Consider the following 22083-nt stretch of genomic DNA (forward strand, 5'->3'; position numbering starts at 1 on the left):
CTTGCATCCTAAAGTGAAATAGCTTTCAAACTTGTGAACTGTGAGTTTGAAACAGAATCAGGTGAGTTAGAATACAGAAGCAGGTGTACAAATATGGACGCTACAATTAACATCTGATACAATGTTTGGACTAGTGCAGTGGGTGTAATGCATTTGTATTGCGGGAAGCATTCTGGAAACTCAACTACTATTCACTCTGTAGTCAGTTTTTCTTTGTTGTGGGAGGAAATAGCCAAACTGTAAGCTGAGGTTTGTAGGGTGTCTGTATCCTTGAGTCCACCACTGCCTCAGAAGACATTCTGCCTGGACTACTGTAAGCTCTGAAAGGGGGGAATATCCAGAGGGACACAGAAACATCCCACAAACTGTGCCACTGGAAAAACTCATATGCTGCTCTTGCAGGCTGGAATGTACAAATAATAGCTGCTGGTTGTCCTTTTAAGGGGAGGTTTGCAATGGGTGGCTGAGCAGTTGGGATCTTTCCTAACTTTAAATTGATTATTTGCTTTGAGAGGGCGTGCACCAATATAATGAAGTTACTAATCACACCTTTCCTATTCAATTGTAATGGGTGAACTCAACCCCTGAATAACAATAGCAAAAAGAAAATACAGCAAGACTTCTTGCTATAGGACCAACAGTGTGTGTGGTGGGGATGGAAATCGCTGTGTAGTGTCCTCATGAACCAAAACCAGCATGGGGAATTAAACTGAATTTTTAATAGAAAATCGTTCCATTTAACATACCTTCTTAGGTAGGTCAGCTATTTCTTAACAATCAACCTAGGCATTGTGTACAATGCCTTAGTCCGTCAATAAAATAGTGAGTGGCAGAAAGTTTATTTTCATAATCCAGAAAAGCAACAGAGAAACTTAAGTACTGAAAGCATTTTTTTAAAAGACGTTTTTTTTATATTCTACCAGGCATTTTGAGGTGTCCAGTTAATTTTTGTACAAGAGAACACTTTAATTGTGTGTATTGACTGTGTCCCTATATTTTGCAATGCCTGATTTACAGGGTATCACTCTCAAGTTGAATTCACAGCAAAGATGTATTGTTGCACGAATCCTACATGGAGGACTTATCCACCGCCAAGGTAATTATTTCACCTACTCTCCAATTGCACTTATCCTTTCTACATATGTTCTGTGGCTTGTCTAATAGGGCCATTGTTCTAAAACATAATTTCTTGTACAGATCAAATGTGTTGCTTGTTGTGAATAAAGCTAGTGGTATTCTCAGGTGTCAAATTTAATGAAACCAAAATGATTGCATGGTAATATTAATATAGAAGTTAACCAACACCCTATCAATCTGCATTCACTTTTACTATGAAGATCAGTGTTGCTTCTATGCCAGAATATGTTAACCACTCTTCAAATTATTCACCGTCTCCTATTCCACCGGTGACTAACCCTTAATGACTGAAGGAAGACAAAATAAGTTTCTCTTGGACACTTTCTTATGCTTTCAACAGATCTATTATTCTACTTAAAGTAAATCTCATGCTGTTCTATACTTCAACTAATCATCACTAGCTGTTATATTTGATCTATTTGATACTACTTATCCTGATAACTTTATAGTTCTTTAAAATGTTTGTCAATTGTTTTTGTATTTAATTTGTAATGCATACTTTTGCGTATTAATAAATAAATATTTAACCGACCCTTTTTCTAAGTCTCTCTACTTTTGTGTTTTGACCTTCGGTTATTTGTTTCTCAAACATATTTCTTTCCTTTTAATCTCAGGTTCCCTTCAGGTAGGGGATGAAATTCTTGAAATAAATGGAAAAAGTGTCCAGAATCAAAGTGTGGATCACCTGCAGAGTGTGTTGGTGAGAAACTAGGATATACTGTTGTTTGGAATAGGAATGATGAAGAGACATTTGTTGTGAGGCATATTGGATCTTGAGGACATTTAAAGTGTACCTGTCAACAGGGGCAGCATCATTTTTGTTTTTATGATTTACAAAAGTGTTTAGTGTACATATAATAAAGAAGAAAAAAATACCCTCACACTCGGACGAGTGACACAATTTTCTTATGCCCAGTATGTTAATGATTTTAATTGATTCCCAAATCAAGGTAAAAGTAAGCTGAGCTGTGCTCTCCTGGACCAGTTACCATGAGAGATGTTAGAACTCCAAGCTCTGAATCCTGTGCATGCTCACTGTATTATCATATAATGTATGCACACCTACAGGACTCTCATCTCTCAGGAGTACTTGGAGCTGTGATCTAGGCCAGCCGGGAAGAAAGATGCACAGCTAAGCCCTGGCATACTGTGTGCACTACTTTGGAGGTTTTCTCCTTACAAAAAAAGGGGATGAGATGTAAACTATTTTATATTGTTTTGTTTGTAATCTTATATGTACACTTTCATAATACACCATGCTTTTCCCGCTTACATATTTTCATTTATGTAGCATAGTGGTCAGTTAAGTCATACAAGCGCTGGTGAGATTTCCTAAAGTGTACTTAACATAAATGTTAGAATAGGGATAAGAAAGGAATTATATATTCCATTAACCACACATGCTGCACATGCTGCAGAAAATGTAATGTTCCATTTGAAGTACCATTTCAAATATAGTTTGGATACTTCCTAACTGATCACACATGGACAGTTCTTCAATTTAAGTAAAGGAATCCATTAACAATTTCCTTTTACATGTGGCTGCCCAAATTGGATTGATTTACTGGTGTGGGGAGACACATGCTGACATTAGAAACCCAACAACCAGATATAAATGCGTCCAATGAGATCATTCTCAGGCAGCACACTTGTTTTGCAGCTGCTTGCCAATTTGCATGCTGCATGTATCGCTAGCATTATTGGTATATAGCCAGTATCATGCAATGCTCGCCCAGTGCAATTCTATATAATGTGCTTTGTTTTACTCTCTAGAAAGAAAGCAAAGGAACTGTAACTGTGAAAGTTTCACCATCACAAAGCAACCGCAAGCCTCCCCTCCAGGTAAATCTACTATTTTGAAAACTATATTAGGAACTTAATCACCAGTTTCTTATGTTCTCTTCTTGGACTTTTCTTCTTGCTATTTATAAAGTTTATTTTAACATCACATTTTCTAGCTGTAAGTTGTTTCCTATTGTATAATACATTACATACATAATACGTTACAGTGGCGCTCCTTTCAGTTTAACATTAGTCTTCCTTATAAATACAGAATTCCAATTCATTATGTTTAATTTATGTATATGATCTGGTGCTTTTAAGCCTTTCTAACTCATGCCATACATCCACTTTACAGGAGTAAGGATTTCTTCTTTTGTTCATGCCAGTAAATCCCCCAAATGTTTTTGTTATGCTGCAATATTGACCTTAAACTGCATTTTTTTTTTTTTTTTTTTTTTTGGAATAAACATTGAGTTTTACAAAAAGCATGCAGAGCATAACATGATATAATATGAAGGGCTAAACAAGCATTTTTAATTTTTTTTATTAGATGTTCGTGCGAGCGCTGTTTGATTACGACCCTTTGTCTGATCCACTTATCCCGTGCCGAGAAGCGGGCTTGCGCTTTCACACTGGAGATGTACTACAAATTATAAACAAGGATGACTCCAACTGGTGGCAAGGGAAAACACAAGGGGCAGAGACAGCTGGCCTTATACCTTCACCTGAACTGCAAGAGTGGTAAGTGTATTGATGCAAAGCTTCAGGTATGGAGGACACTTCACTGTAAAATAAAATATGAAGTTCATTACTACCAATGCTGTATCGACCAATACGATAAAATAAATGCCTATTAATATAAGCTAGAAAGAAAGATTCAGATCGTGCTTAATATCAGTAAGGTCTAAAATGACTCTAATGTAGAGTTATGAGATGGGACTGCCACGTATGGTATAAAACTGATTAAAAAAACACTCACTCTGGAAATAAAAATTAAAGAATGATTGGTGTATACATGCCTTCCTGGTACATAACAATATATGCATTCTTAAAAAATAATAGTTCATTTTCTAAATCTAGGGTATTTTTTCTCCCAAGTTCTGTCTTTCTACCCTGACCATCAGCGATGAGTGACAGCTGATTGAACGTACAGCGAACCTATTGTACGGCTACTCTGTAATGAAAAGGACTGGTCTTCTATTATAAAACATTTATTGTATTTTATAAAAAGTTAATTGTAGCAACATATGCAACAAAACTATTACATACAAGCGTATAAAAAAAATGAAACAAAAAAAATCACTTACGGTTTTATTGGAGGATTTTCTGTTTGTTTTTTTGCTTTCCTGTAAAAACTAAACTAATCATACTTATCCCCAAAACAACTCTGTTATAGTTGTCTAAAACTGCCTGGACATTTCAGTGTAGACAAGCTGTTATTTTGTTACAGTGGGCTGGCCACATAAAACTGTATGGGTGTCTTTTTAAAATATTTACTGAACTGTATTAAAAACAAATGGGAAGGCCAAGTAGATTCCTACTGTTGTATTCTTTATTTGTAGTACCACAATTGTAATAAAAAAACTATTTGTAATTTTATAGAAGGGATCTATATTTTTTTTGATAAGAACAAATGTTTTCAGTCGATATATCTATAAGGTTCTTTATTGTTAGCAAGTGGATTAACTTTCAGTATGTGAAAGCCAACCTGCATAGTAGCTTAGGGCCACACTGAAACATGAAATGTGTCGGTAAGCAGAGTCTGTAAAAGAAATAATAGGTGTACAGAAATAAGTGAGGTGGATTTTGCATATTGCCTTTCTGAACTGTAAAATCCCTTAATAAAGAAAAACAGAAGAACATGTGTAGTACCAATCTTTCAAAATGGAACAAAATCAGAACCAGGAAATTTAGAGCCTGACTTAGTGGTGAGTAAATTATTTGAATGGTGACTATCCTGAAATATGTTGCAAAACATTACCAAACTTGTGTGTATGAAGAGTACTGGGTCTAGGGTAAAATGTGTATATGTGAATGTATTAAGACTTTACTAAAATTATTAGTTGTTTACCATAGGGATCAGCTTTGGGCCCTGTCCTTCAAGTCTTAACGATCATATAGATGGCCTAGTAAGTAAGGTGTCCATCTTTGATGACCATGGTCTGTGTAGATACTAACTTGTAAGTTAGACAAAATAGCAAACGGGAGTAAAAAGGCAGATAAAATTTAATGCAGATAAATGTAAGATAATGGAACTAAGCTTGTAATACCTGTGATACACTTTAAATGAAATACAATTGGGGAATAACATCTACAGAAAGTCGAGTATCAGCGCTCTGTTATACAACAGCTGCAAAGATGAATAAAATCCCGGTATTCATAAAGGAGATACAAGCATGTGATGCAGATGTGGTATTGCCATTTTATAAGTATGTAGGTAGATCATATGTTGAACATGGGGTAAGATGGTCATAGGAAAACTCAAAAGTTAAGAGGCAGATAACCATTAATGGAGGATATATATAAATATGTGTTAGTCATGTGGTTCTGGAGATGGGTTTGTTGTACAGAAAAGTAAGGATCCCTTTGTACCTTGGATTATTTCAGGCGTGTGGCAAGCTCCAATACAAGTAGCCAGATACCTCAAAGTTGCAGCCCTTTCAGCAAAAAGAAGAAATGCAAAGATAAATACCTGGCGAAACATAGTTCTAGTGAGTATAAATCACTGTAAATAAAGACAATAATTCATGCATACAACATTCATTGAGACTGTATCTTATTCCCAGATAAATGTACAAACCCACTTTTTTGAATGACTCCATCTCTTCCTCTCCAGTTTTTGACCAGTTGGATGTGGTTTCTTATGAAGAAGTGGTGTCTCTTCCAGCGTTCACAAGGAGAACCCTGGTGCTGATTGGTCAGTAATAAACATTAAAAAAAAACTTGGCTAACATTGTTAATAATACTCTTTCAAAAATGACTGTTTTACATTTCCATGAATTACAATATATAGAGGACATCACAGAAGTATATAGTTATTATAACCAGCATATTGTGACCTAGAAAAACATATTGCATAAGAAGGCACCATTATGAAACTTTAGTGACGGGCAATAATTTGGAGTTGCAGGCTAGTGTGGGTGCATGATAATTTATAATGTTATATTATCAGGGAGCTGCGACACTTCACATAGAAAATCATTTTTATTTCCGAATTAATTTTCTTATCCCAATATAATGTTCTCCCCTCTCTCCTCCCGGCCCTTTTCTCTTCCATATACGTCAACTGGCTCCCTTTGTGCCTGAGTTTTGTTCACCCTCCCTTAGGATGTAAGCTCATTTGAGCAGGGCCCTCTTCCGTCCTGTGTCCATATCTGTTCTTCTGCTCCGGCTTTACTGCATTAGCCAGCCTGGAGCTTCTGAAGTTTTGGTATTTTTGTTTACTGTTCAGTAATGTTTTACCCTGTATAGTCTATTGTTTGTGCAGTGTACAGCGCTCAGGAACTCTTGTGGCGCCTAACAAATAAATGATAATAATAATGGTGCGACAAGAGATTGCAGGGATATTAATTTTTATATCAATCACGTTCATTCTGATATTCTCTCTTCTGTAGACCCAGAGCAGCTCTCTTCACAAACATAATACATTAGATACAACGCTCAGGAAATACAATATAATGTATTAAACCAACTCTATAGACAGAGTTTAGCTGTAATAATGAAAATTTGCTACATATTTGATCTAAAACTGACATCCAAGGAAATAGAAGACCAAACCCTCACCTCATTAAGTAATACATAATCATAGTCAGGGTAGCCCTATCTATCATTAAATCCATTAAAAATGTAAGTAAATATTTAAATTTGGAAAAAAAAACAACTGCACATTTGATTAAAGAAAGAGAAAATAAATGTATACTCTTCTTACACCACCTTTGAAAATATGTCCATAACACTCTAGGGCATAACTAAGTGTTCATATTATATCTGTATGAGATATTTGGTACATCTGACTATTCTTAGCTAATTGCACTCAGTCTTTTCTAGACAAATACTAGAACACAGATTAGTCTCTCCTTATAACTCCATTCCCTAGACAGCATAAAAGTATCAAAAAAGAAAGAGACATAGGAATTTTATGTGCCCAAACTCCAATCGTTCATTTAGGCCCTCTGACAGCAGTGTTTGTAATCTAAATATCCAGAGACTTTTTAATATGTCCACTCCAACCAATCTTAATAACCATTATGAACAAACACAAAACATCTCCTCGCAAACATTCATCATTTCTCCTCCGAGGCCATGTTCCGTTTATAATACCTTGCCATCAACCTGATTTAAAACAATTTATCATTCAGTACAAATAGGAGCTTGGAATAGGAATTTTCCATTCTAGTGATTGGAAACTCAGTCAGAGTTGGGAGCAATTTAATCTACATGATACAAAATTTACACATGAAAAGACTATTTTGTGCTGTAAAAGGTACAACCTAATTGTGAAGGGGTGTGTGGCTTAGCCCAATGCTAAATTGCACTGTAAAAATAGGTGATCAGTATGTTTTTACAGCCTTGCAAGAGCATGGAGTATTTACTCTTGTAATGCAATATGATGTGGCAAAATTTACACCTGAAGCTACATTGGCTCTTTATGATTAGTAATTTGTTATAATTTTTTCTTCTATTTCTGAAAGTTTAATAACTTCTGTGGGTTTTGACTTCTCTGTCACAGGTGTCAATGGAGTTGGGCGCAGTCACATAAAAAATGCTTTGCTTACCAAATATCCTGAGAGATTCAGCTACCCTGCACCACGTGAGTGTCACATACATTTTACCTTATATACATATAGTTATTTATAATGTCTTTCATTTCATTTGTATGCCTGATGCTTTTGTCCCTTCTGCTTTCTCAATTCTCATTCCTTTTTAAGCTATAGAGGATTATTTTGAATATCTTCTATTTTAATAACACATATACTGTTGGTAGTTGTAGCTTTTATTATGGTAGCTCTTCTCCCGTTCAAGTTGGTTTTTGCATTCTACCTATCCAAGTGCAAGTATTTGGCATGATTGTACCAATTACACAGCTCTCTTTTTCTGACACACCTACAAAATTTTGCTTGTAAAGAGCTACATTGCGTTAATATGTGGGACGTATCGTGCATTTTTTTTTTTTTGTCTTTATTTAAACTTGTTTAAAACCCAGCACATAGTGAGAGGCTTAGTAAACAAGTACTTGCAAGCTCTAATTTTTGCAACTTTTTTCTTTTTATAGAAATTACTTGACTGTGGACCTGTTAAACACCATAGGGAGAGATACTTTTGACATTTTGGATGAACTGTAGTATTCGTATGTGATCAAAGCTGATTAACTTTACTTTCCAGGCGTAAATTTACATCATTAGGTTGAAACCGATACATTTGCTAAATAGGAGTATTTGAGCTGCTGACTTAGGTCATCTTTGTATGTAGGAGTCTTACAGTAAGAGGGTGTTAAATGTAAAATCTCAATTTTTCCAATTTACACTTGCATACTTATTATACATTGGATCAGGGGTCAGCAACCCTGGCACACATGCCAGATGTGACGCGTTGAACACTTCTGTCTGGCACGCTGGGGCTCCGCAGACCACAGCTACTTCACTAAAGCAGCCAAATATGGCTGAAAGAGCTGCTGCGCATGCTATGAACTGAAGCCTCTACTACGTGGTATAAAATTAACTGAGGCCTGTACTGTATGGCATAATATGTATATATATCGCACACATACACAACTGGCACACCTGGGCTTAACAAGATTTTAGCTGGCACACTGGTAGAAAAAGGTTGCCAACCCCTACATAGATCATGATTAAGTATGGAAAAAAAAACCATTCACTTGTTTGCCCAGCACATGGTTAAGCCCTGAGTGTACCTGCACATGACACTGCTCTAGAACAAGGAGTGCAGGAAAAGCGGTTCTCGACACTCCTGCTGCACATCACTACTCAATCAATTTCTGTGGAGGAGGGAGCTGCATATTATTAGACTTGTTTTGTGTTGCAGGCTGAACTAAATTAGCAGGCTTGCCAATTTGGCAGTCCTCCAGATACATATTAACGTGGACTGTGCAGGAAAGTTTCTTTATCTGAAAATAGAAAACGAACTTTGCCCAGTTTCTGCACTGGTGTTTTTAGTCCATGACTCTAGGTGGAAAATATTCTCTCTTCACCTTTTCTGTAAGCCATGTGGGGCTTGAGGTCAAAATGTTCTTCTTTCTGGCCCTAATTGGAAGCCTTAGCATGGTCTGTTATATAGTATATATGCTGTATGGATCTAAAAAGGTGGTGGTGTTATTTATTTATTTTTTGGACAATAAGCAATATTTCTATTTTTCATATCATGCTTTATAGTATTATCCTAGATTTTGAGCTCCTTTTTGGGCAGTGCCATCTTTGCCTTCTGATATTCATATCATTGTCTGCAATCTGTTAGTGTCATGATCCCGTCAATGTACATAACATGTCACAATAATAATAGGACTGTTGAGGACATCTTATATGGAAGCTTCCTCTTTTCTAAAATAGCAGGGTTTAATATTTTTATATGCTCAAATTAGAGCAAATCCTGTATTTTCATTTATTTAGTTGGTGTTATTAAATGCAGTTTGAAAAATATAATTCAACGTTTAGTGCAGACCTTTTGAGAACTGAAATGTAGGACTGTAAACAGGTCTACTTATCTACTGATAGTTGCTTGGCAGCATTAGATCAGACATTGAAAATGCCTTTTATTGGAATTGTGGGACGCACATTGATACCAACAGCATCGCACTGTTTTTTGGGGGTTTATTTTTTTTGTTTTTTTTCTTGAGGAGCAAAGTCTGTATTAAAAAGACTTTGCCCGAGATGTTTCAGAGTATGTGGATTTAAAATTTTCTTTCATTGTATAAAAGTACATTAGCACATTAGTTTTTATTAGTTCACGATAGTTTTCCATTTGTGTAAAATTAGATCATTTAATAGATGAATGTGGTTAATAGTAAACCTTTGGTTTGCCAACTGAACCTCATGTTATCGCCTGATGTAGAACCCACGTAAAAATTTGAAAATTTTTACACTGCCTATCCACACAAACTGAGCATAGCTTATACTTGCGGCCCCTTTTTTTGGATAGACTAGCGGTATTTACATTTAGCATGTAGGCATGCACACGCAAGTGAACCATTGTGATGTGTCTGATTTTGTCTTGCACGTTTCTTAAGACACCTGTCCAGACACATTTTGACTGCTACTTTTAGGCTGCTTTTTTTGACATCATTGCGCCGTCATCATATATATTTCCTGCACAAAAGTATAGCGCCATGAGCCATGCTCATGGGAACTTACAATCTAGTGGGGCAGAGCTGATACAAGAGGAGCTAGTATGATTCTAGAGTGGAAATTAGAGTAGCAGCTAGTGTGCACCAGTTTTAGTAAAGTAGATTGAAGTAGGGATTTAATTGCAGCCACTACAGGTACCAGGATATATTTGTTGTTTTTTTTTTTAGAAAGCCTGCAGAGATTGTTTGCAGAGGACTAGGGTATTTTTTTTTTATGCAAATGTGAATGATTTCTTTATCTATTTCTCAAGACACATCTCGACCTCCAAAGCGTGGAGAAGAGGAAGGAGCCTCCTATCATTTTGTGTCAGTGGAGGAAATGAGCCAAGGAATCTCAGAAAATCAATTTCTGGAGTTCGGTAGCTTTAGTGGATTCATGTTTGGGACAAAGATCCAGACCGTAAAGAATATACATAAAGAAGAAAAGGTGGCTGTTCTCGATATAGAGCCACAGGTGAGAATTTGCTAATGATTAAAGCAGTTATTTTAAAACTATACAGGTGTAGCAGTTTGTACCTTGTAGAGACTATAATATTGGAAACAAGCATTTCCCATAGTTTATAGGCCAGAGTAGAGTCATGGGGAAACCAGCAACTCTGGTTCCTTTAGCATGCACACATGAACTGGTACCCATGGAGCTTTCTCTGACTTTGTAGTGTAGATACAGGACAACCTTTAATCTGGTAAGGGGGCCTGCATGCTATGTTTCTCCATGAATGTCCTTTCATTTCAGGTATTTATATAGTCTTGAAATTGCAGGCAAGGCAGGAATTATTGGATGATTTGTATGCCTTCTAAGAAGAGAAAAGGCATGAATGAGGCAATTCTAGCTTCTACTTCCACCAATCTCCCAACTAGTAGAATAGTTGGATAGTCCCTCCTGTAAATATCGGTTGTAGAAATAACCCTCCATGCTGTGCAGGTATGAACTTCTGTAGGTTATGTATGACTTAGCCTATAGGCCAACTCCGCAGAGCTCCGGCCTGCATATAGATTCGGTGCCGATTTAGAAGTAACTCTCTGTAAGCTGTATCTAGAATTCCAGGAAGTGCTCAAAATATTGTCCCCCACATCCCATCCTCTCCCCTTTTGGTTTCATCCTCCCATTAACAACCAGTTCTATAATGCAGCATCAGACCTAAACAATATTTGTGCTTTTTGTTTCCCTAAAATATTTTGTAAAACATACTGTTATCCAAAAACAATTTACAATAGAGCTTTTGTGTGTGTTATTTTCCTTACAATAGATAAACACACAATATTCATATTTTTTGTTTGTTAGACTCTGAAGATGGTTCGTACAGCAGAATTGGCTCCATTCATTGTGTTTATATCTCCCACGGTTACTGATAAGGTGAGTGAAGGAAAACGCCACTGTTATATAAAAAGTGGAAGAGGTCTGTGTGACTTTAGTAGTAAATATTTCTCTAGCAATGTGACTTAGAACTCAAAAGCATTTTTTTATTTTTTTTAAAAAAAAAAAAATAGAATACTGTGTAAACGCTACAAATAAGACTGCAACTTGTATAGCTCTATCATAAGAAAATACTGGTTTACAAAGTAAAGATAGTCTGTCAGTAAATGAGGGATCCAAAGTATATTGAAAGTAGGTGCAGTTCTGGAGTTAATTAAGCCGTTAACATTTGATGATGCATAGTCAAACACATAATTGCAAGTCTGTTTCCAACTATTTTGGCTACCTTAGCTGGAAGCGGAGCTCTATCCCCACACTACTATTCCAACAACTATGGGTGTGAGAGGGTGGACCGCCCATGCCGCCCTGTCTGTTGCTGCTGGGAACCGGCATGGATTACTTTGCCACCATTCCCTTTCTTTATCCCAAATGCGCCCTCTAACCGCAGCAGGAGGGGCTTTACAAATGCTGCCACCACTGGACTCTTTACTGGCATCCAGAACCGGGTTCCTTCTGGGTAACTGTTGCTGCTAGTGTACCCCATTGCTTTTATACCTGGGCTGGTATACCTGACCTCTTGCCTTCAGATCAGGGTTGCTACGGATGGTTCCCCCCTGGCCTATCACACTGGCCAGCGCCCCAGGTAGCGGGGAGAACGGATTAGATTTGGGTCTAATTTACAGCAGGCTAAGTAGTCGTCAAAGCAGGTTCTTGAAGATGGTTTTATTAGCTCAAGTAGTCCTAACAAGGACAGTTCACATGCCAGTCTGTGGTACTAGCGATCTTTCCAGAAGTATAGATGGTACAAGAATGATACATTCAGTTCAAACCAGTGCTGTTTTTATACAGTTTTGGACACAGCCTCACAGGGTAAGCCAGCCCCCTGATGTCTGAGTTATTTGTAGTAACAGGATGCAATATGTTTACCCAAACATGGATTTAAATGCATTTTATACTTAACAAAATTTACACTTTTATGTGATATCCTGAATCCCATTGATCAGAGATTTCCTTTCACTTAAACCAGGATACAGGCAACGGCATCCGGCCGTTGCCTGTAATTCCTGCTATTTACAAAACGGACTCCCTCCTCGCATATGCCTAATTGGAGATTTCCTCGAGCAAAGTTACAAAACCCCAAACAAGTCATTTCATCTATCAAAATACATAAGACTTTCTCAACAAATGCTTATTGCATCAGAAATGAATATCTTACAAATGAATGCCATTCCTCTACAAAGTGCCACACGATATAGTAAAATCAGTTACATTGCAATGATATAAATAAGCACCCTGCGCGCTATATCCTTTAGCTAAACTTATACCATAAGTTATTTATAAGTCATCCAGTCACAATGGACAATTGTGATTTCATCTGAGATGTCCATGCTTAGTTTAACATGTAAGACACAACCGATAAATAACTCTGAATCACTTGATTGCCTGCTCACACCCTAGATTACAATTTGCAATGTAAAAAAGTAGTTTGTCAAACTTTATTACATTATAGCTGGCATGATTTAGGTCCAATCATCCATCCAGAGGGCAAAGTAAAAGCAAAGCCATTCTGTGTGATCACCTTTATATACCTTATGGTGAACCATTCCTGTCCGCATGGGAGAGAAATGTCCCATTCACACAAATGGTCACTGTAGGGTGTTGTTTTTATAGACCTGACTAAGGCCTCCATGCAGAGGACAAATGGAAAGAGGAAAAGTGAGCACCCTTGTCAAGTGCCATTGTACGTATAGAATGCATCAGAAAGAGAGCCATTGACTTTGATGCAGGGTGTGGGGTTCCTGTAAAGGGAAAATATTCTATAGAAGCAGGCAGAATCCAATCCCATGTGCTCCAGCACCACTTCAAGGAATTGCCAATCCACCATGTCAAAGGCTTTCTCTGCGTCGGTCGATAACAAGGCTGGGGTGTGCCTGTCCCCCACCAGGTACATCAGGTCAATAATCTTGGTGGTCTTGTCCTCGGGCATCCCTGCCTGGGACAAAGCCAACCTGGTCATTATGGACCAAATCTGGTAAGAAGACCTTCAGGCTGTAAGCCATCTGTGACTGGATGGACCGCCTATACCACCCTGTCTGTTGTTGCTGGGAACCGGCTGGGCTTATTTTGCCACCATTCCCTTTCGTTATCCTAAATGCACCCTCTTGCTGCAGTAGATGGGGCTTACAGGAGCTACCACCACTGGACTCCTATACCAGCATCCAGAACCGGGTTTCTTCTGGAAAACTGACGTTGCTAGCGTATCTCATTGCTGGTGTACCTGGGCTGGTACTCCTGACCCTTACTATTGATCAGGGAAGCTGTGAATGGATTTCCCATGGCCTATCACACTGACCAGGGCTGCATGGGTAGCAGGCAGAGCGGTGGTACTGGAAAAGCTTGGGTCCAAACCTCAGAGACAGTCCGAGAACGGATTAGATTTTGGGATTTCTGTATTTATGCAGATCACAGAAATACAGCAATATTGAAAATGTTTTCAAGCAGGTCTTGAAACAAGATGTTTGTTTGCTGTCACACTGGTACCAGTGTGATCAGGTCAGATGAAAATCAGAAGAACAAGTTTCAAATACAAGCTAGTGCCTTTTATACATTTCAGACACAGGCTATTTTTAGCATCAGGATGTACCATATTTACACAAACATGGATTTACATGCATTGCAAAGCTAACAAAATTTGCGCTTATCTATGAAATTCACTCTGGACAAAAGGCCACACAGTAACGACCCCCTGCTGGGCCTTTAGCCAGAGCAGGCATGACACTTCATCACAGAACTTTGTTAGCAATTACTGCTGTCAGACTCCTTTTCACATATGCCTAATTGGAGGTTTCCACTTGCAACCTTACAAATCCTAAACAATTACACTTCCATACAAAACACATCCCAATACACAAAAGACCTCCATCCACAAAGGCCTATTGTATGAGATATATACATCAGAAATAAGGCATATCCTTTAGTAAGGTTAAAACAGGAAAAACGAGTTTCTACCTTAGTTTCAGAAATAACAATTTCCTATCTCAGAATATATAAAATATAAAAAATAAGTGCATATGCAATTATATAAATAAGCGCCCTGCGATATTTCCTTTAAAAAAAAAAATCATACCAGAAGTTATTTATCAGGGGTGTGCCTGTCCCCCACCAGGTACATCAGGTCAATAGTCTTGGTGGTCTTGTCCTTGTGCATCCCTGCCTGGGACAACGCCAACCTAGTCATTATGGACCAAATGTGGTAAGAAGACCTCCAGGCGGTAAGCCATAATGTTCGCGAAAAGTTTCAGATCCATGTTTAACAGGGAGACTGGCCTGTAGCTGGAGCATCCTTCTCTTTGAGGCAGGCTAGTAATATGCGCTTCGAGTGATTGCTTAGAAAAGCTGGACTCTTCTGTGATCTTGTTCAAGGCCCCTAGAAGCAGGGGTTTTAACACTTGTGCAAAAATGTTATAATAACCAATTGTGAACCCATTGAGTCCAGGGCTTTTGCCAGTCGGCTTAGTGGAGAGCCTCTAGTTTTTTCAAGGTAAATGGTTGGTCCAGCATCTCCCTAGCAGGCTCAGAAAGTTTGGGGAAATTACGTTTCTGGAGATAGTCTCTGTGCCCGCTTAGTGAGCTGGGTCCCACGATATTGTATAATCGGGAGTAATAGGCATGGAATGCAGCCGCAATCTCCTGGGTCAAACAGCTCTCCTTCCTACTCTTATCCTTAATGAAATAAAGGATGCAGCACGTTGGGCTTGCAAAGTTCAAGCCAACCGTTTGGAAACCGGTTTTTGATAAACCTTGTATTGTACACGGGGGCATCGTCTTCCTGAAACGGGAAAGGACCTTCACCAAACTTTTGCTGCAAAGTTGGAAGCACACAATGCTTCAGAATGTCATTTTATGCTGTAGGATAAAGCAGTGAGATTTCCCTTCACTGGAACTCAGGACAATCCCAGAAAAACAATTCCATGCCATTATTCCTGCTCTACCTCTAAACTTTACAGTTGGCAATACACATTCTGGTAGGAAGTGTTCTCCTGCTAGCCGCAAAACTCAGATTCTTCTGTGAGACTGCCAGATGGTGAAGAGTGAGTTGTCACTCCATAGAACGCATTTTCACAGCTCCAGAGTCAAATGGCAGTATGCTGTACACATGACATTTGTGTGTGGCTGCCATGACAAACCAATCTAAGAAGCTCCCAACAAACAATTCTTGTGCTGACGCTGTTCTCAGTTGCAACATTTGCTTTCAGAGGCAGCTTAGAAATCAGTAGTAGAGTATTTTTACACACTATGCACTTCAGCACTTGCTGGTCCCAACCTATGAGCTTGTGTGACCTTTGTGTGACCGACTGCTGACTTGTTGGAAATGTTGAAACATTGAAAATTGCTGAGCTCCTCTATATGACCTATTCTACTGTTAATATTTAACCGTAGAAATTGTATGACTGTATGTTTGTTTGATTTTATGCACCTGTTAGCAATTAATGTGCCTGAAATGGCCAAACACACTAATCAGAAGAGGTGTCCACATACTTTTGGCCATGGATTGTATTTCTCGAAAGTAAATATACCATAGTATTAAAATTGTACCCCTATTGTGAACTAGACTCTAGTCCTACAATTTGTGGTCAAACTAAATGTTTAATAAATGGCATAAGAACCTTTTATTAGTAGCTAAAATTAATGTCTGATAAATATATACTCTGGATAAAATTGTGTAATGTTTATACATACTATATATGTCTATACTGTATATGTAGGTTTTACACCTTTGTGCATGCAAAACTACTAAAACTATCGCCATGCAAAACCATGAATTCAGGAACTTTAGTAATGATCACATTCCTTGATAGACATTATTGCTTCTATCCAAGCCACCAATTGCAGTAGGCAGTCTCCACCTACTCTGTTGATCTCCAGTAGGCAGACATAATTTAGTTACCCAAGTAACACAATGCAGAACTTCTTATAAATTTTAATAACTAAGCCCTATTTTCTTGATTGGGTGCTTGTAAAAGAAAAACTGTTTTTGTGCACAACAATGGAAGCAGAGGATACACCTGGCAGTCTTGTACAAATGGGCCCCCCTATTTGTACAAGACTGCCCCCCCCCCCCCCAATGCTCCATTTTGACGGGTGTTATATAAACAACTAGGTAACCATGCACATGTGTTAATCTACGCTGTTGGGTTAGTAAATATGCACATAACTTGACTCTGAAACAAACTGAGAATGCTTAATATATTTCTATTGGCCAAAACCTGTATCAGGGAATGAATATTTTTTTTAAAAAAAGGCTCATCATTTCTGGTATAATGGATAACTTAAGTAGAGTGCAAGACATGACGTCCTCCACCTGTGAGATGGCATGAAATGTTTCCACATGACATGCATATATTGAATGTATGCTACAGAGATGGGCACATGCTTGCTCATATACAGCTTGCTTCTACAGTTCCTCTGTGCTCACTGTTATGAATCCCAGTGTATTCACGAAGAGCAACAGAAGTGTAAAGCAAAGTGTCTTTATTCAGGTAAATACACAAACAAAGATTACTCAGATCCACTGATAAGAACAGGTTCCTAAAACTGGGTACACACTACAGAAATTTCGACCAACTTTTTATGCAGAGCGATTTTTACATGCGACCGATGGTCCGATTGCTCGGTCCATGGACTGCATACACGCTAGCCTTGTTTAGGACGAGAAAGGGAAGAGCGGACATCCCGTTAGCGACTTTTTACAGCCATGTTGTCGTGAACAATGACTGTAATTTCGTACTCACTGTTGTAGATCGGTCGGAAGTTTACACACACTATACAGCGGAAACGAGATTGGAACGAAAATATTAAACGGTACGACCAACCAAATGAGGCGATAATCGTCAATTTGGGCAGACTTTCGACCATCGTGTCACTGCACACACTGACTCAACTTTTGAATGAGCGGTCGTATGTCGGCTGTTTGAGCCGATTATTGGACGAAAACAGTGTAGTGTGTACCCAGCTTAAGGAGACTGTATAGTAAAAATGGCAGGAACAGATATTATAAGTTTTACCCCAGTCCAGAAGGCACAAGGCTGTCCAGGAAAGCAGACAGAGTCCAGGGATAAGGCAATGATCAGACAAACAAATCCAAATAGCCAGGCAGAGATCAAGCAAATTGGCAAGGTCCAGAAGTCTGTCTCAAAAGGTACAGGCAAATGATTTGGGGTCTCAGGCAAGGTCCAAGGTACAGGCAGGAGTCATACACAGAAGTTCAGTCCAGCAGGTATATACCAAATAGCACAGGAGTAGGTTAGCAGCAGCCAGGAACAAACGGATGAACTGCACAGAGCACAGCTAGAGGCAGGTACTAAAAGCAGTGCGACAGGTGCAGTTCTAATCAGGCATAATGCAAGGAGATTAACTCCTTCAGGCAAGTAGAAGAGTTCAGGAACAGAACAGCAGCACCTCTGGTGGTATGAGGCACTGCTGCTAGGTACAAACAGACAGAGTTGTAACACTCACTAGGCAGGATAACTGATTTATGAGGAAGCTGTCTGGACTATTGCTGAAAATAGAGAGAGGTGGAAAACATTACATTTTTATATTTAACAGAACATTGTTTGTAATAAACACAGACAGCTACAAGTTGAAATGGGGCTCATATTAACAATTGTATATCATGAACATATAAGTAATTCACCCACAGTTTGTACTTATAAGGATCAATGTGACTGTTAGTTCACCACTACTCTCTCAAAGCTGTGAACCTAAAGGTGCATAGACATGTACACATACATGCATGTATAATGCATATGCATTATAAAAGAACTATTCTGTACACATACATGCATAATAGTTATTTTACCGTGCAAGTCCTATCTAGAATATATGGGATCACTGGAGTTCCAGATTATGGAAAAAAAATAAGTCACTAATCCTTTTAGTGTTAGCAGCCACTGAACCATACTTGCATAGAGCTCAGAATATGCATCACAAAATGCCTTTGTATTGCACCAATTCGTCCAGATAGTCTGCCCAGTGCATTTCAAGATGCATGCCTACTTTTCACTCTTGAGACACCTCAACAAACTTAGTGTCCTAGGTTTGGCTTTGTGACCTTTTTAAAGCAAAGAACATCCCTAAAAATGTACCCTCCTCCCATTTTATCTGTTTTCAGTTATCCCATTCTGCAAATTGATATCTAATATTTGTACTGCTCTAAAGTAGGTGCACCCGCTCTTCCCAACCCCTTCCTTTGGTTGGTGCAAGCTTCTACTTGTCTGCAAACACTGCCATCCTTTTACATAAACCAATACGTTTTAACGCAGCACTACTAGTCTCTGTGGAGTCTCAGACCTTTTGTGCGAGCATATGGTCAGCAAATCTGACCATTTTTATTGGTTCCACCTAATAAAGGTGACTCTCCTCTGGAAATACACTCCCTCTCGTGCTGTTGGATGGGCCTCTGATTTGTCTCACACCCTCCTGTAATCACCTCTCCTACCTACAAGATGTTTCCTGTGCTGTTACCATACCTATACCACTGGTACACCCTCCCTACTATCCCAATCTTCCTTATGTGTCCCACACACTCCTTTTCTTAACGTCACCATTTTTTTCCCCACTAGATTTGAAGATTTCACAACCTCCCTACCCATAATTGTTTTTTTCTTTATAAACTGCTTCCTCAAACAGAAAATTGTCTATATCTGCTATGTCTGTAAATTGCCATATGTTACCGCCACTAGAGAAAAAAAGTGCTGCTTCAAAATATTTTGTGGTGATAAAGAATTATAGCAAAGGATCAACTATATATCTAACATTTTGCCTTTTATTTTTTTATAAAATGCAAGCATTTGGTTGTTCCATTTTACAATCTTCACTAGTTATAACAAATGAATGTATTGTAAGTGATCACATGATTTATCTGTACAAACAGTGGGTGACTGTTACAAAATGGACCATTTCTTGGCTTAACATGCTTGTCTTTCTTTCATTCATACTTAATATAATTTTTTGTTTTAATATTTTCTAACACTGTCATTTATTATCTGGTACATTGCCTGTACAGAGGGCTTCAAAATGTGATAATTCCAGTAACTGTTACCATTGTTCTAATGCTGCCCTTGGTATAACGCCATTATGTCATATAGGCATACAAATATTACCTATCTCCAACATCGTTATCATATCACTGGTGTCCACCTTTATTATTTTCAAATAAAGTATTTTTTTTATTGAAGATTTTCAGTTATAAGATACACTTAACGTCTTAAACATCTTACCTAACTAAACCCGTATCCCATCTATGCCGCTATAAATATTTCACTGTGATATCATGTGAACCGTCAGCACAAGGAGATCAACAATACATTTTCAGTCAATGCATTAGAAAGTTGAATTATAATGTTACATTAGATTGTTTCTAACCATATAAGACAATATAAAGAACATTTCAGATCAGACCTAAAGAGACCGCAGAGAGCTGTCGGTTAACTATCAGCCCGGTAGTACCCCCAGGTGTCCACCTTTATAACAGCAACGAATGCAAACATAATACCAGCGGTCACTTGTACATTGTGCCACCAGGGCACAGCGATATAATTTATTTTTTGTTAACAGTGACTTTATTTCATACCAACAATTTCCACCATTATAAAAGCAGTGGCCCACTATAATACAAGTAGTATCCACTACGTACACTGCGCACTCACCCTGACAGGTGAGCATTCCCTATGGACTGTGACTCAAAATCACTCTGTTTTCCAATCCTCTACTTAAAGCTGTTGCAAAGAAAATTATTACAAAGTCCATTAAGCAATAACTTGTAATTGCTTATCTTAGACTCAGCACTATAAAGATGTTGGAGTCAAAACTTTATTAATCTTAATCCTCAGGATACTTTAGACTAGAGATGTTCACTGACTCCCGTGTTCTGGTTTTAGATCTGGATTAATTTTGTTTTGGTTTTGGCAAAACTGCCCTTAATAACACTAATTTCAAGTCATTTGCAGTCAATTTTGACCACCTCACAGGTCACAATATTATTTTCATACTTTCAAAGACTGCAGCGACCTGGCTGGATGCTAAGCGACAGAGCAATGACACCACGGACACACGGCAGTTCATAGCACACCTAGGAAACATTGCCACACAGCAGTGGCAGAAAAGTGGTGCAAGTTGGAATTGTCCTTGGACCTGCAATCCACATCCCCACAAGTGATCGGAGTTAGTCCTGCATCCAAGTTTCTAAGGCGAGATGACTCCTCCCTTATCCAGGACTCCTCAGAAGAATCTTTGAGCTTTAGGCTAACTGCTGCTGTTCTTGCTGCTGGGGATGGATTTTCAGCCCACAACAATTGACTGTTAATCCTTTGCAAGAGGAAGCAAGTGTGAAAGCTGTCACCCAACCACAAAGCGGATCACAGACGCCATGGCGACTATGCTAGTATCTGCGTCCAATATCCACTTAGAGTTAAAGCAGCTGGTTTTAGACAGTTACGTGAGGTCTTCTGTCCCCGTTACCAAATTCCATCACGACACCATTTTTACTAGACAAGCTAGTCCTCACCTCTACCAGAAGGTTTGTAAAAATGTAATTGGGTTACAAAATGTCATTCTACCCACTGTACACTTAACCACAGCTATGTGGACAAGTGGAACTGGGCAAACTATCATCATCATCAACAACATTTATTTATATAGCGCCAGCAAATTCCGTAGCGCTTTACAATTGGGAACAAACATTCATAAAACAATACTGGGTAATGCATACAGACAGAGAGGTAAGAGAACCCTGCTCGCAAGCTTACAATCTATGGGACAATGGGAGTTAGAAACACAAGGGCATGTGGGCAAGTGCTACATCATATTGCACAATGGACCAGCTAGAACGCGAAGGTAAAAGTATTGAGTGGGCTGTGTGTTGCAATGTTGGTCAGAGGGTTGTTGTCTTGCGTTAGCTGTGTAGAGGATGGTAATAGGGTAATCTAGGGAATTAAGATGGTGGTTGAGGAATATCATAATCTTGTCTGAAGAAGTGGGTTTTCAGTGAACGCTTGAAGGTTTGAAGACTAGAGGAAAGTCTTACTGTGCGAGGGAGGGAATTCCACAAAGTGGGTGCAGCCCGGAAAAAATCCTGTAACCGAGAATGGGAGGATGTGATGAGAGTGGAGGAGAGACGTAGATCTTGTGCAGAACGGAGGTGTCGAGTGGGGAGATATTTCGAGACCAGTGAGGAAATGTATGTTGGTGCAATTTTGTTCATGGCCTTGTATGTTAGTAGAAGAAGATTATATGATTGTGACAGCCCACTGGGTTGTTGATTCGCCTTCACCAGCAGCGACAGCAGCAGCATGTACCCAAGTACGCAACATTTTTCAGAGGCAGGCTACTCTGT

At 38.6% G+C, this 22083-nt stretch overlaps 1 protein-coding gene across 1 annotated transcript in view; it reads left to right on the forward strand.

The window, feature by feature from the left end:
• The window catches only part of MPP1 (MAGUK p55 scaffold protein 1), a 35635-nt gene that overhangs the window by 8976 nt on the left and 4576 nt on the right, over window positions 1-22083 (forward strand). The window contains exons 3-11 of the mRNA XM_075184690.1: window positions 1018-1096; window positions 1752-1837; window positions 2911-2979; window positions 3470-3660; window positions 5527-5630; window positions 5756-5836; window positions 7649-7729; window positions 10528-10730; window positions 11559-11630. Coding sequence (XP_075040791.1) covers window positions 1018-1096; window positions 1752-1837; window positions 2911-2979; window positions 3470-3660; window positions 5527-5630; window positions 5756-5836; window positions 7649-7729; window positions 10528-10730; window positions 11559-11630 — 966 coding nt within the window. The remainder of the gene's footprint in view (window positions 1-1017; window positions 1097-1751; window positions 1838-2910; window positions 2980-3469; window positions 3661-5526; window positions 5631-5755; window positions 5837-7648; window positions 7730-10527; window positions 10731-11558; window positions 11631-22083) is intronic.

Source organism: Mixophyes fleayi, chromosome 9 (assembly GCF_038048845.1).
Source record: "Mixophyes fleayi isolate aMixFle1 chromosome 9, aMixFle1.hap1, whole genome shotgun sequence".
Taxonomy (NCBI): Eukaryota; Metazoa; Chordata; class Amphibia; order Anura; family Limnodynastidae; genus Mixophyes; species Mixophyes fleayi.